The sequence below is a fragment of the Medicago truncatula genome, chromosome 7 (assembly GCF_003473485.1).
Source record: "Medicago truncatula cultivar Jemalong A17 chromosome 7, MtrunA17r5.0-ANR, whole genome shotgun sequence".
NCBI lineage: Eukaryota > Viridiplantae > Streptophyta > Magnoliopsida > Fabales > Fabaceae > Medicago > Medicago truncatula.
This window is the reverse complement of record NC_053048.1, coordinates 3,261,335-3,275,163: the sequence shown is the minus strand read 5'-3', so window position 1 is coordinate 3,275,163 and position 13,829 is coordinate 3,261,335. Positions and strand designations below refer to the sequence as shown.

At 33.3% G+C, this 13,829-nt stretch overlaps 2 protein-coding genes across 3 annotated transcripts; both read left to right on the top strand.

Moving 5' to 3' along the window:
* The first annotated feature begins 354 nt into the window (after positions 1 to 354).
* Positions 355 to 10,123, top strand: LOC11422999 (phosphate transporter PHO1 homolog 9). 2 transcript variants are annotated; one of them, XM_003621233.4, is made up of 13 exons: positions 355 to 1,072; positions 1,539 to 1,860; positions 5,351 to 5,399; positions 5,479 to 5,550; positions 5,653 to 5,782; positions 6,142 to 6,268; positions 7,057 to 7,315; positions 7,421 to 7,525; positions 7,602 to 7,646; positions 8,028 to 8,177; positions 8,481 to 8,762; positions 9,128 to 9,267; positions 9,566 to 10,123. In XM_003621233.4, exons 1-13 carry the CDS (start codon positions 517 to 519, stop codon positions 9,669 to 9,671), a joined length of 2,343 nt encoding a protein of 780 aa, XP_003621281.2. In that variant the 5' UTR covers positions 355 to 516; the 3' UTR covers positions 9,672 to 10,123. The 2 variants fall into 2 exon arrangements, with proteins under 2 accessions (XP_003621281.2, XP_039684169.1); XM_039828235.1 differs by lacking the exon at positions 355 to 1,072 and adding an exon at positions 1,082 to 1,221.
* Positions 10,124 to 13,088: 2,965 nt separating this feature from the next.
* Positions 13,089 to 13,829, top strand: LOC11406998 (auxin-binding protein ABP19b). The gene has a single exon (XM_003621232.3). The coding sequence runs from the start codon at positions 13,107 to 13,109 to the stop codon at positions 13,734 to 13,736; it is 630 nt and encodes a 209-aa protein (XP_003621280.1). The 5' UTR covers positions 13,089 to 13,106; the 3' UTR covers positions 13,737 to 13,829.

Here is a 13,829-nt window from a genome sequence, read left to right as displayed (position 1 = left end):
GAATATTTTTCAATTTTAAGATCATTTTCCACAATCTTACAACTTCAATGACTAAGTTGAATATTTACTAGTTTAAAAATTACAAAAATTTACTGACTATTTTTTTAACCACATATGTGTGAAAGATTCACCGACGCATAACTAATATTTGTCGAAGAATCAACCTGACTACTTTTTATAGAATATACCAACCACATTTTTTCATCTACAATGATTGGACTCGGAACCTTGTTTAAGGATTCCGAATCAAGTTTCGGTCGGACCAACTTTTGTTACAGTACTCGGAACCTTGCAATTAGATTTATTTTAAGTTTTTTTTTTTTTTTTTAGTCTATATTTATACATATGTACCAATTAGCCATTTTACAATGAAGCAATAGAGTTGCACTCTTCGATGTTTCAAATTAATCTATGTATTCTAATTGCATCTCATAAATACATATCTAATTAAATTTCATTGAAAATTGAAATATAGCTATTTCTTTTAGCATAGTGTAAGTTTCTAACTTAAAAAAGATGAAGTTTGGGAAAGAATTTGTGTCACAAATTGTACCAGAATGGCAAGAAGTATACATGAATTACAACTCTCTCAAGTCTATTCTAAAAGACATGTTAAAGTTTAAAGAGGAAAATGAATCAAAAGCACCAGTGGCATCAACACCAAAAGGATCATTGAAGAGAAGGCTAACTCTCTATAGAGCTTTTAGTGGTCTTAATTGCAAACAAAGAGGAAGTTCAAGTACGAATGAGGATGAAGTAATACTTGTTCGGTCACAAGGAGATGAAGATTCAAAAGTGTTGTATCAAACCAAGTTTTTAAACCCTTATGAAGATGGAGCAGAAAGAGATCTTGTCTTTTTCAGGAAACTTGATTTTGAGTTTAACAAGGTTAATGGATTTTATAAGAAGATGATGAAGGAAGTTGTTGAGGAAGCTGAGGAGTTAAGCAAGCAAATTAATTTTCTTATTGCTCTTAGAATAAAGGTTGATAAGGTTAGGTTTGGAAATCTTGATAGCAATGAAAACTCTTCTTCAACTTCCATTATGCATCATGTAAGTGATGCCAAACATGGTACGTCATTTGTTATGTTCCTTGCTTTTTAATCTATGAAAATAGCATGCATCATAAAAATTCTATGCAGTTCATGATATTATTTGGATGCCAATTGCGGTTGGCACAAATGGTTGGACCTAATTCTGCTCACACCTATTGTGATTTCGGTAAGTTCCGGAATTTTGCATTATAAGGATCTATGTAGTACCAACAATTAAGTGTTTGAGACACATATATGTGCGACACCGATAGATGTAGTTATGTTTAATTACGTCAATTTTCTTAAATTATAAACCGATCTCGGTGTGTTAGTGTATTGTCTGGTGTCAATACTTTATAGATAAATATATTCTTTTGTTCTATACAATAAGCATGCATCATAAATTATTTACGCAATTCATGATGTTAATGAGAAATTAATCATATTATTTGATGCTTTTTGAGGAGGAGTTGAAATCTAAGATGTCTATAACTATTTTTGAAGGTCACTCAACTCTACACATGGACGTGATTCATGAAGTTGAGATGAGCCAAAGTCATTCGAACGATGAAGATATAAATCATGCGGCACAAACTAATTCCAAGACTTCCATACAGGGTTTTAGACCAGCTCCTTTAGAGATTCTTGATCATGTGAAGATCAATGTGATCACACCAGAAACTCCTGTATCAACCATAAAAGGGATTCTTGTAAGTTCAAAATCTAACATAGAATTTAACAAGAAAGAACTTAGGAAAGCAGATGAGCAACTTAGCGCAGCCCTAAAAGAGTTTTATCATAAGCTAAGGCTTCTAAAGAGATACAGGTGACATAGCTTCTTCCTTCATTTTTTAACTTAGGAATTGTTCACTTGAGCTTATCTACGCGGATGAACACATGTCTTAGCTTATTTGCATAAGCTTTTACAGATAGCTTATGAAAACAACTTGTAGCTAATGTTAAGAGTCCCACATCGAATAAGAGATTGTCTAACAATGTGTTTATAAGTGGGGGCAATCCTCACGTCACAAGCCGGTTTTGTGGGGTTGTGTTAGGCCCAACCATGATTTCTAAGATAATATCAGAGCCTCTTCAAGATCCATTTTGTCAGAGCCTCTTCAAGATCCTTGGAAGCGACAGTGATCTTCCTTTCCCTGAGTTGCAACATATTCAACATTAGTAGTAGAAAGACTGACAATAGACTGCTTCTTAGATGACCATGATATTGTTCCATTTCCAATCATGTAAACATGCCCTGAGGTGCTTTTCCTATCATCAGTATCCCCAACATAATCAGTGTCTTACCAACCAATCTAACCTTTTCATCCTTCTTATACATCACTCCTGAGCTCACATTTCCTTTTAGGATCGGATGAAGTACTGAATAAAGCTAGGTTATTATGTTGTTCTTCTCCTTCTTCAGCGTCTCTTCTAGTTACATAATCATATAGGTAACTTGGTGGATTTCTTGTTCTAGGGGGAAGCTTAGACTCATTAGATGACTCAAGCTCCATCTCAACTCATTATCAGAAGCATCATTTCCATAATTTGAAGAAGCATTATCACTTATATATATATTCAAGGTCAGGCATCTTAGGACCAACATCATTCACTGGCACATCATTTGAGAACTCTATCACATCATCATCAATCAACACCTTACTTGTTTGTGTGTTTTCGTCAGCATTCAAGTTCCATCCTTGTGATTCTTCAAATATAACATCCCTGCTAATCAAAACTTTCTTGCTCTTAGGATCATATAGCTTGTAAGCTTTTGATTCTTCACTTAAACCTAAAAAAATACACTTAGTACTCTTATCATCCAACTTCTCTCTCTGAGAATCTAAAACATGTGAATATGCAATACATCCAAATACTCTAAAATGATGCACTGAAGGTTTCACACCACTCCATGCTTCCTCTAGAGTCATATTTTTAGCATCTTCACATTTTTCAATTTTCAAACATTCAGGAACAATAACTGGTGCAGAGATGACAAACATTCTATTGGTGCTCATCTGTGTTGACATAATCATCCCCCTCCTATCATGATAAACTTTGCAAGTATCTTTTGTAAACATAATTGTAAATTCTTCTTCTGAAGTTGGCCAATACTAAGTAAATTGTTTCTAAGTCTAGGCAAGTAATACACATTAGTTATGACCTGAATCATACCACCAATGAGTAACTTCAAGTCACCTCTTCCCATAACTGACATTCTTGAATCATCACCTAACTTCAATGATTCTCTAAAGTTATTATCAAAATTCAATAACCAATCCTTTGTCCCTATCATATGATTTGAGCAACCTGAATCAAGAAACCATACCTCATCTTTGGCATTTGTGTTCATGCATGATTGAGCCATCAGAAGCAATTCACCATCTTCAAATTGAGCATAATTTGCATTTTTTTTCCCATAGGGGACATTCATTCTGATAGTGTCCCAGCTTGTGACACTTATAACACTCAATAGAATCTTTGTTGATTCTTCCCCTACCCTTTCCTCTAGCACCTGAATGCCCTCTTCCTCTACCATATCCCATAGATCCTCTTCCTCCATTCGAAACCTTCAAAGCTTGCTCAATATCAATTTCTTGATTCTGAGATTTTATGCGTCGTTCTTGAACAAGTAAGCTACTCTGAAGTTCATCGATGAAGAGTGCAGTCACATCATTAGATTCTTCAATAGAGCACACCACATAATTGAACTTACTTGTTAAAGATCTCAGAATCTTCTCAACAACCAGTGTTTGATCCATCTTTTCACCATGTGATGTCATCTTATTAGCAATAGAAAGCGTTCTTGCGAAGTATTCATCAATAGTTTCATTTTCCTTCATAGCAAGAATCTCAAATTCTTTGCGTAAAGCATGCAATTGAGAACGTTTCACATTGGTAAAACCTTGATATTTCCTACACATTGCATCCCAAATATCCTTATAGTTGAATCTTTAACCAAGAATGTTTCCATGGCTGTTCTATCTTTTGTGAATTCGATGAGAAATCACACCAATAACAATTTGATGTTTGGAGCAAGAGATAATCAAGCAACCAAAACAAAGTGTATGGAACAATTAAATACAAGCCAAAAGTAGAAAACAACGGCGAGAAGAACACAAAGAAGAGAGGAACACAAAAGAATTTGTTGACCCAGTTCGGTCCAAATTGACCTAGTCTGGGGGAGAGAGCAGCCCTCCAATCCACTATATGATGAGTATCGTTGCAAAAGAGAAATCAATGGGTTACAAGAATAAGTCTCCCACCTAATTCTACCCAAAGTCCCAGCCTCTTCTTCCCGTAACCAAGAGACTCAATCCTAATAGTGTTTCCCAAGGTGAATCAACCCACAAACCCTAGTGTTTGTTCCGAAGAGACAAACTCTATAAAAACCCTAGTTTTGTTGTTGCCTTTCTAAACCCTTGTTTCAGCCCCCTCTATCTCTCTCAAAGTTTAGCCTGATACAAGGTCTATATTTATAGTAAAAGTATAACTCATAAATTTGGAACAAATACCATACTGAAGATACGTTTTTTTTCTTTCTCCTTCAGTGAAAGAATATTTGCATCAAAAATATAATATTCCCTTTCAAAATATATTTGCATCAAATCATTCTTCATACGATACAAAAATATATTTATTGTCCATAAATATATTTTCAGCACAAAATATATTTGAAACAAATCTTTTATATTTTTAGCAACAATATTCTCCATCCATCAAATTTTGAGTCATACTACAACACTATCAATGGATTGGAAGAGATAATTCTTCACTTTAAGATCACACAGCTTACTATCCTTCGCAACTTTCTCTTGTTCTGGTGTTGGATTCTCTGGAGCATTGATGATACCAGTTTCAATAAAATCCCAAAATTGTTTGGAACGAAGCAGATTTTCCATAAGCATGGCCCAATGATCATAGAAGCCATCAAACTTAGGAATAGAAGGCTGTGAGAAATTTGCAGAATCCACCATGGATGAATGCTTGGAGTTTGAGAGGAAGAAGAAGGAGCAATACGCGTAACAAACTGTAACAAACTTTCCTGCCAAAAAAGTTGCGCTTTCTAATTTGTTGTACAAGCCCTAACACAGGCTCTAGATACCAATTGTAAGGAGAAAATGGTTTGTTATTCATTCAAGTTAGTTACACAATGATTGGATACCTATTTATAGCAAACTGTCCAACACTAGTGAGTTAGCTTACTTTTCAAGCAACAAGCAAAACTAAACTCTAATACTTTCCAAGCATCCAAAACCCATATTCTCTAATACCTAACATAAAAAGCCTAATCATTATGCCTGTTTGCAATGCAGCTTCTTAAACTTATTGGCATTCTCAAAAATCATGAAGAAGTATGATAAGGTATCCTTTATGATTTGAATGATAATTTTTTGCTTGCAATTTTCTAATTTGGTTTTTTCTAACTAATAAACCGTTACAGGTTTCTTCAAGGAACGCATCAAAAGATTACTTAAAGATGGTGGACAGTTCCTATGTTGGAAGCTCAGATGAGGTTACCTTTTTGGTTGCAATTCTCTTACCTTTTTTCCACTTATTATTCAATAGATTTGTTCCAAATCTAAAATGCTGCATACTCCATCATGTATTGTAAAAGGTTAATAGGCTCTTGGAAAGGGTGGAACATGCCTTCATTAAGCACTTTGCAAATGGGAATCATAGAAAAGGAATGAACATATTGCGACCGACCGCAAAGAGGGAACGGCATCGACAAACATTCTTATTAGGTAAGGGCATGAGGAATTGGTTAATATTTTAATAATCTCAGCCGTGGTATTAAATTGCGGTTGTGATTTCTTTACAATGCAAACCTTTATATTGGAGTAAAATGTGGCCAAAATATTTGCTGTGATGTCGTTGCGGAGAATTCCAAATCTGCAACAGTTGCAGAATGCAATTTAAAACCACGTGCAAATCATAAGGTGCATTAATACTATGGTGAACATCGGTTAATTTTTGAAAATATGTATGTTGTTCTATATTCATCGAGGCTAACTGAAAAGAAATTAATTCAATCTGTCTCAATATTAGGCTTAGAAAGAGTAATCCATGTCTCACTCTGACATTTGATCATTTGATTTCTCAGGACTATTAACTGGTTGCTCAATTGCTCTCATTGTAGCACTAATTATACTTATACATGTAAGACGTATTGTTAATACTAATAGTGAAGGGAGATCTAAATATATGGAAACTATATTTCCACTTTATAGGTAAGTTAGAAATGTCCACTTTAATTTTAATTATGATATTACATAATTGTATCTTTGTGTTTCTGTATATTTGCAGGCATGTGTGATTGAGTCTATGAGCACCTACACATACACGGACACCAAACATGATACAGGCACCGATAATAATTTGAGACGGACACTAGGATTGTCCATGGTTCGGTTCAGCATCAAAACCGAACCGAACTAATCCGTTTCAACAATTCGGTAAAACTGAACTGAACTGTTAATGGTTCATCCCTAACAGAACTGAACTGGTATAAATGTTCCATGTAATGGTTCCAGGGTTTCGAACCAAAAGAAAACTACCTTTAGAAAAAGCTAAACTATAGTTTTTCAAAGTAACGAAACTGATTTTGTGAACCGAACTGTACCAAATTTTTATTATTAACAGATAATTATAGTGTTGAAAAACTAAAAGCCGCCTACCTCGAAGATTATGACTGTTTTAAAAAAGCAAAAGCTGAATCCTAGAAGTGAATGAACTGTGACAGATAGTTCACGAGCTGAACTAGTACATCTTAATTCGTGAACTGTCAATCCAAGTTCGATTTTTTTGGTGGGGGTTTGTTTGATTTAACAGTTCAGTTTTGTTTTTTGCATTTTTTTTAACAGTCCTACTCGACACATATATAAAGTATCGGTGCTACGCAACCAAAAAAAATTATTTTACCGTAAAACTTAAGTATTAGATGGAAATCCATGAGTTTTTAGATTGCTTTGAACACAATGATGTCATGAACATGATTAATGAATTAAGTTTATTGCAGTCTCTTCGGATACATCGTCTTGCATATGGTCATTTACTCTGCGGATGTATACTTCTGGAGGCGTTTTAAAATCAACTATCCATTTATATTTGGATTCAAGGAAGGAACAGAGTTAGGTTATAGAGAAGTATTTCTTCTTAGCACTGGCCTTGCAGTACTTTCATTGGCTGCTGTTCTCTCAAACTTAAACATGGAGATCGATAAAACAACACAAAGTTTCAAAGCTATTACAGAATCAGTGCCTTTAGGCCTTGTCATAGTAAGTTAGAATATCATATCTTTATCAAATTTTAATCATCTGGTTGTGTATTTTTTCAATGAATATACTTTTGTCGTCTCGTATGCTAATAAATTTGCATTACAGGTTGTGCTTGCCATAACATTTTGTCCCTTCAATATCATATATAAAACCAGCCGCTTCTTCCTTGTTAAATGTGCATTTCATGCTATTTGTGCTCCTCTCTACAAGGTAAATAAATTGAAATATTTCAAATTATTGCTCAAAATATCATTGAAGACACTAATCTTGATTGTTTCTGGTTCAGGTCATCTTTCCAGATAATTTCTTGGCAGACCAGCTTACCAGCCAGGTATAAAAATTTACATTACCCAAAATCTTAATATTGTTCATTTCTTTGACTCATAAGTATAGCAATGTTTGAAAAACAATACCAAACCAGCCGACTGTTGAATAGGGTACCAGCCAATTTGTCGGTAGGTCTGATTTGGGTTACAAGGTAATTTGACTGAACTAGTTCAACGAGTCGGTTAAATTTGGTTGGTTCAATCAGTTGAAGTGATCGAATCAAGTGAACCATGATTGGTCTCACAGTTTCGATCTCCGGTCCAGTCTTGCTTTTACATATTTCACCTATATAGCAATTCAAAATCTGCAAAGAAACAATTGGAAAGATCTCTGTGTTCTGATTGAAATATTTTAATTCTCTGCTAAACTTTACTTTTTTGTTCAGGTTCAAGCATTTAGAAGTTTGCAATTCTATGTTTACTACTATTTTTACGGGGACTTCAAGAAGAGATCAAACAAGTTCATGGAAGAAAACAACTATAAAATATTTTATATAATTGTAGCTATTATTCCATTCTGGATCCGTTTTCTTCAGGTATGCATCTGCCATTCATTTTCTTATCTAGGTTATATCACCACACTTTAAAGTGAGAGCGACGCCACACTTTAAGACAAACCCTAAGACATTGAGTGTATTGATTCACTCGCTTATAAGTAATGTAATACATGTAACTCACACATGCTACACAACAAGCTCAAGCTGGGTGTTATCTGTTTACAATTAATTAAACTAGGGTTTCTTCTCTAACAAATGTATATGATATAAATTATAATTCATCCATTTGAAACCATTTCCTGTTAAAAATATTGAATCTAACATGAAGTTTATTATTTGAAGTGTCTTCGAAGATTATTACTTGAAGAGAGAAATAAAATGCACGGACTCAATGCATTAAAATACATCTCAACAATAGTTGCACTTACAATGAGGACTATTGATCAGTTTAGCCCAGGAACGGTTTGGAAAGTTCTTGCTGCAAGTTCCTCAGGCATTGCAACAGTTGTTAATACCTATTGGGATATTGTCATTGATTGGGGTTTGCTAAGAAAGGACTCAAGAAATCCATGGTTAAGAGATAAACTCTCTGTACCTTACAAAAGTGTATATTTTCTTGCCATGGTAGGTTATTATTTTTTTTTTGTCTAATTATTTTTGTTTACAATTATTTTAATCTCTGCAGATATATTATTTTTATTCTTAGTCTCTCTATAATACTTTTTAGTCCCTTCAAAAAAATTTCATATTTAAATTGGTTACTGCAATATTCAAGCACCAAAAACAGGAAGTGGTATAATTACTGAACTAAAACAAAAAAATATTTTACAGGAACTAAAAGAAAAATATGATATATTTGTTGGAACAAAAAACATACTTAACCGTTTAATTTTATTGTTAAATGTTAATATATTAATTGTTATGTTAGTATTTTTCGACAATAAAAATTGTGCGCTGCGTTTAATGATTATGAATGAATTGTTTTTTAGGTGTTGAATGTTATACTTAGGCTTGCATGGATGCAATCGGTTTTAGGCATTAAGGAAGCTCCTTTCCTTCATAAATCAGCTTTGACTGCTGTTGTAGCTTGCTTGGAGATACTTCGTCGCGGCATTTGGAACTTTTTCAGGTACTTTGTTGAACTTATTCAATAAATTTTCTGCCGTTTCAGTGATATGATTATTTTTAAGTCAGTTTGATTAGTTTCTAGCTCATAGTAGCTTCTGAATTAACATAGGTTTCTGGTAATTCCCTTATGAATATAATTTCGATCAATCATTTGTGTTTTTGTGTTAATTTTATCTGTTTCCTTGAAAACTAAAATTCGAATTCTAACAGTATCATACTGCTGTAGTATTCTGTTACAGTTTGTTATAGTTTTTAGTTACTTCAGTTAGTGGCAAAACTTGATGTTTTAAATTGAACAGGTTGGAGAATGAACATTTGAACAATGTTGGAAACTATAGGGCATTCAAGTCGGTACCTCTTCCTTTCAATTATCAAATTGATGATGAAGACAGCTCTGATACATAAACAAGGATGAAGACAGCTCTAAAGTGGTTTGGAGTAATTACAGTACTTGTTGGTGCGGATTTCCATGCAACTAGAAATTTTTTTTGGCCAATTCGAAAACAAAAAGAGTTTGAAAGGTTTATTATTGGAATGTCACTCAACTATTTAAGGAATTTGGTGTGCTATGAACTCACTAATCTTTTCATCTAAAGATCATTCTATGGAGGAGGTGGTTGATAGCATAATATGCGCTTCATGGAAAAAAATTTTGGCCAAATATTCTAAAAAATTGTGTATGTAATATGAATGGTTTCATAACCTAAGATAACATTGTTGTAAAAGTATGTGTCACCAAGGATTTATTTTTGGTTGGGCAAAGTACCCGTTGTACTTTATTCTTTTCTTAGATGTAATACTTCTTGTACTTGATTCAATGTTTCTTTATATGTAATTTTTGCAATTAAAAAGGTAAAGGAGTAACTGTTTTTTTTAGGATTAATATAGGTTAATTTTAATAGATATATTCATGTATTAATATAGATCAGTGTATGAAACACCACCAAAAAAAAAAGATCAGTGTATGAATAGCAATAAGGTTGGCCCATAATTTGAATAAGTTACCATTCACTCTATACATAGGATATATTCTCTATCATTCTTTTTAAGGAATATTCTCTATCATTTTGTACCACTTACCTTACTCTTCTAATATTTTTTTTGGTGTTAATCCTTCAGTTTTCATCAGAAAATATTCTTGATAAACTAATGTTCGATCGCAAAATAAATAAAATATGATAAAAAAAATTGTTCAATCTAAAAAGAAATGACTATGAAGATACTTACAAATCAAATTCAAATAAACTTTATGATATAAGTAATAAAATTATTTTTTACATTTCCACGCATATTTAGAAATGTATTTAATTTTGTATTGAAAAGAGAAATTATGTGTGATTTTACAATATCTCCTATTAATGATATGGTAAAAAGAGATTAAAAGAGTAAAAAGAAAAACATAATTAACGATGGTGTGACTCACTCAATTATATGACCGACAATCTTCTTTTGTGTGTATCTCTTTTTAAATGGCATTTTTCATTTATTTTTTATAAATGGATAGGATCCTTACTCGTAATAAATAGAAAAGAGTATGATAGAAAAAAAAAATCATTAATGATGCATTGATATAATAAAACACAAATACTTTTTTCAAAGTGACTTATTATAAAATGCATATGAAGGTGTAAATTGCACCCAATTAAAGGCATATATATATATATATATATATATATATAGGATCCGTTGACACCAGGTGTCAACGAATTCGTTGACACCAAATCCCAACCGTCCAGATCCCTTTAATCTAAAGGCTTCAATTTACTCACTTAAGTCTCTCACGTGACACAATCTCCTTCTTTTTACGCTTTCCTTCTCCTTGTCTTCTGAAAATCCACCACTATTGTTACACCTTCTTTCCCTTTTTCTATTTTTTCTTTCTGAAAATCTACCACCGTCAAAACTGAAATCCACCACCCTCAAAGCTGAAATCCACCCATCGACCATAACTGCTACAATCATTTACATCGTTTTGATAGAGCATTTTGCATCACCATCTTCGTCTCTCAGCCACCGTCATCGCGCCGCCATCGTCGTCGATAATTGCGGTGCCATCGTCATCGACCTACTTTCGTATTTTGATAGAGCGATGTTCTGAGCTTGGAAAACTCAATATCAATCGGTTGTTAATTACACTTTTGGTTGTTCCTATAGTATTTTAATCCTTGATTGTAAAAATGGAAATTCAAAGCCATTGAATTTATTGTTATGGCATAAAATTGACGTCTCTAATGTCTTGAAGGATGAAGAAATGTTTGTTGGTTTTAGTCATGTGAAGGGGACAATGTTTTTTTTGTATTCGTGGAGCTTTGTTATAAGGCATTTTCCACCACATTCAATGCATTCAGAGCCACTTGATCCAATTGTTCCTGTTAAAAAGAGTAAGACCCCAATGGTTGTTAAACCAAAGGAAAAGGCAAAGAAGAATGGTGGTGTTTTAAGAGTTCTTGCTGCAATGATATTTGATACTGGTTGTGGAGCATTGACAGCATTTATTGTGCTTTATTTGTGGACAATATTTGCCAATAAACGTTGTGCAGTGGTTCCAGAAGGATGTTCTATGCAACTTTTACATGTTTAGCATAGGAAAGTTAAAGCGTGAAAGACAAGCATATGGCGGTGCCAATTGTTTTTGACGGTGTACTCAATTGATCTTAGGGGAAAGGATGCTTTGTCATTGTCAATAAAATCTTAAGGGAAAAAGAATTGTGTTACAGAAAACTCACGCGGTGACGAAGGTGCAGAACTTTCTCCTCGGCGGCAATGGGGACTTGCTATATTTTCTATCAAAACCTCATGACAAAGAAGAGAAAAGTCAGTGAATCATGTGAAATTTTTTAATACCTAAGTTTCCTTTTTAAATTAAACATTGTGAACCACATGATTAAGAGATCTGGACGGTTGAGATTTGGTGTCAACGAATTCGTTGACACCTGGTGTTAATAATATTATTATAATATAATAATAAATAAAATAGTTGAAAATGTTCAAAAATTTTGTTTTATAAGCTTTACATAGTGCAAATCAAACATTTCACATTATAAAGGGTATTATAGTCAATTTTGATTATTTTGTCCGGTACATTAACATATCAAACAACGTAAAGTACACAACCGCTTTTTCTATGCACCATTTATCAAACACAGTAAAGTTCAAAAAGTTGTCTTGTAACTTAGACATTTGTCCTATACTGTTCTGTCTAGTATCCATCATTTTGCAAATCAAACGCACCCATAGTGTTTTAAAAATCAAACCGCACATGAATCTTACAAAGTTCAACCGGTTCGACCATTCGATCCGATCCAATTTTTAAAACACTGTGGTACTAGGACTGATGTGTCATGTGTGACATCTGTCTTACAACCATTTGGAAAGAGCATTATAAGGGTGATTAAATGGTTTATGGTTTATTTTTACGAATCAACCAAACATGATTGAGCTTCTAAAAAAATAATGGAAATATGATTGAGATAATTGATACGTTTAACAAATTTGGTGGAATAAAGCGAGAGATATGTTGAGAATAAATCTTTACAAAATTTTCCTTCCAAAAAAAATCTTTACAAATTTGAAAATTATGCATTAATTGAGGTTATTCTAAGGGCTGAAAAAGTTTGGTCAATTAGACTTAAAAAAGGTATGGTCAATGATTTTTTTTTGACTGAAAATGTTGAATAACAATACAAAATTGAATATTTGTCAAAAAAAATAAAATAAATACAATATCGAGTATTGAATGACTATTGAATGCTTTATTTGCATACGTCTCTATAAATAGTGAGCCAATTGGAACATTAGCTCATACCAACTCAAATAATCAGTAATTCATCCAATAATAAGATGAAGATTATTCACATACTTTTTCTTTTCACTTTTTTTTCATTCACTATTTCCCAAGCTTTTGTTAATGATTTCTGTGTTGCAGATTTAAAGGCTCCAAACACAAATTCGGGTTATCCATGCAAACCTCTTGCAAGCGTTACATCCGACGATTTCGTCTTTCATGGCCTCGTCGCTGGAAAAAACAACAACACTTTCAAACTTGGAGCCACCCTTGCAAGTGTAACCAATTTTCCAGCTCTTAACGGACTTGGAATTTCAGCGATGCGGGTTGACATAGGCGAAGGCGGATCAGCTCCAATGCATACTCATCCTGATGCTACCGAATTTATTATACTAGTTCAAGGTGAATTTACCGCTGGATTTATAACACCTACTTCAGTGTATTCCAAGGTATTGAAACCAGGTGATCTTTTTGTTGTTCCAGAAGGGATGTTACATTTTGTCCTTAATTCTGGTAAGGGAGTAGCTACCGCTTATGTTTTTTTTAGTAGTGAAAATCCTACTATTCACTTACTAGATTTCCTTTTATTTGGCAATAAATTGCCTTCTAATTTAGTTTCACAAACTACTCTCATTGATGTTGATCAAGTGAAGAAGTTAAAGGCTCATTTTGGTGGAAGCGGTTAGGAATATAAGAATTTAGTATTTATTTTTATGTTCGTCATAGCAAATATCAAGATACTATATGATTCGATGATTTAGCAATGAAATAATAATTTG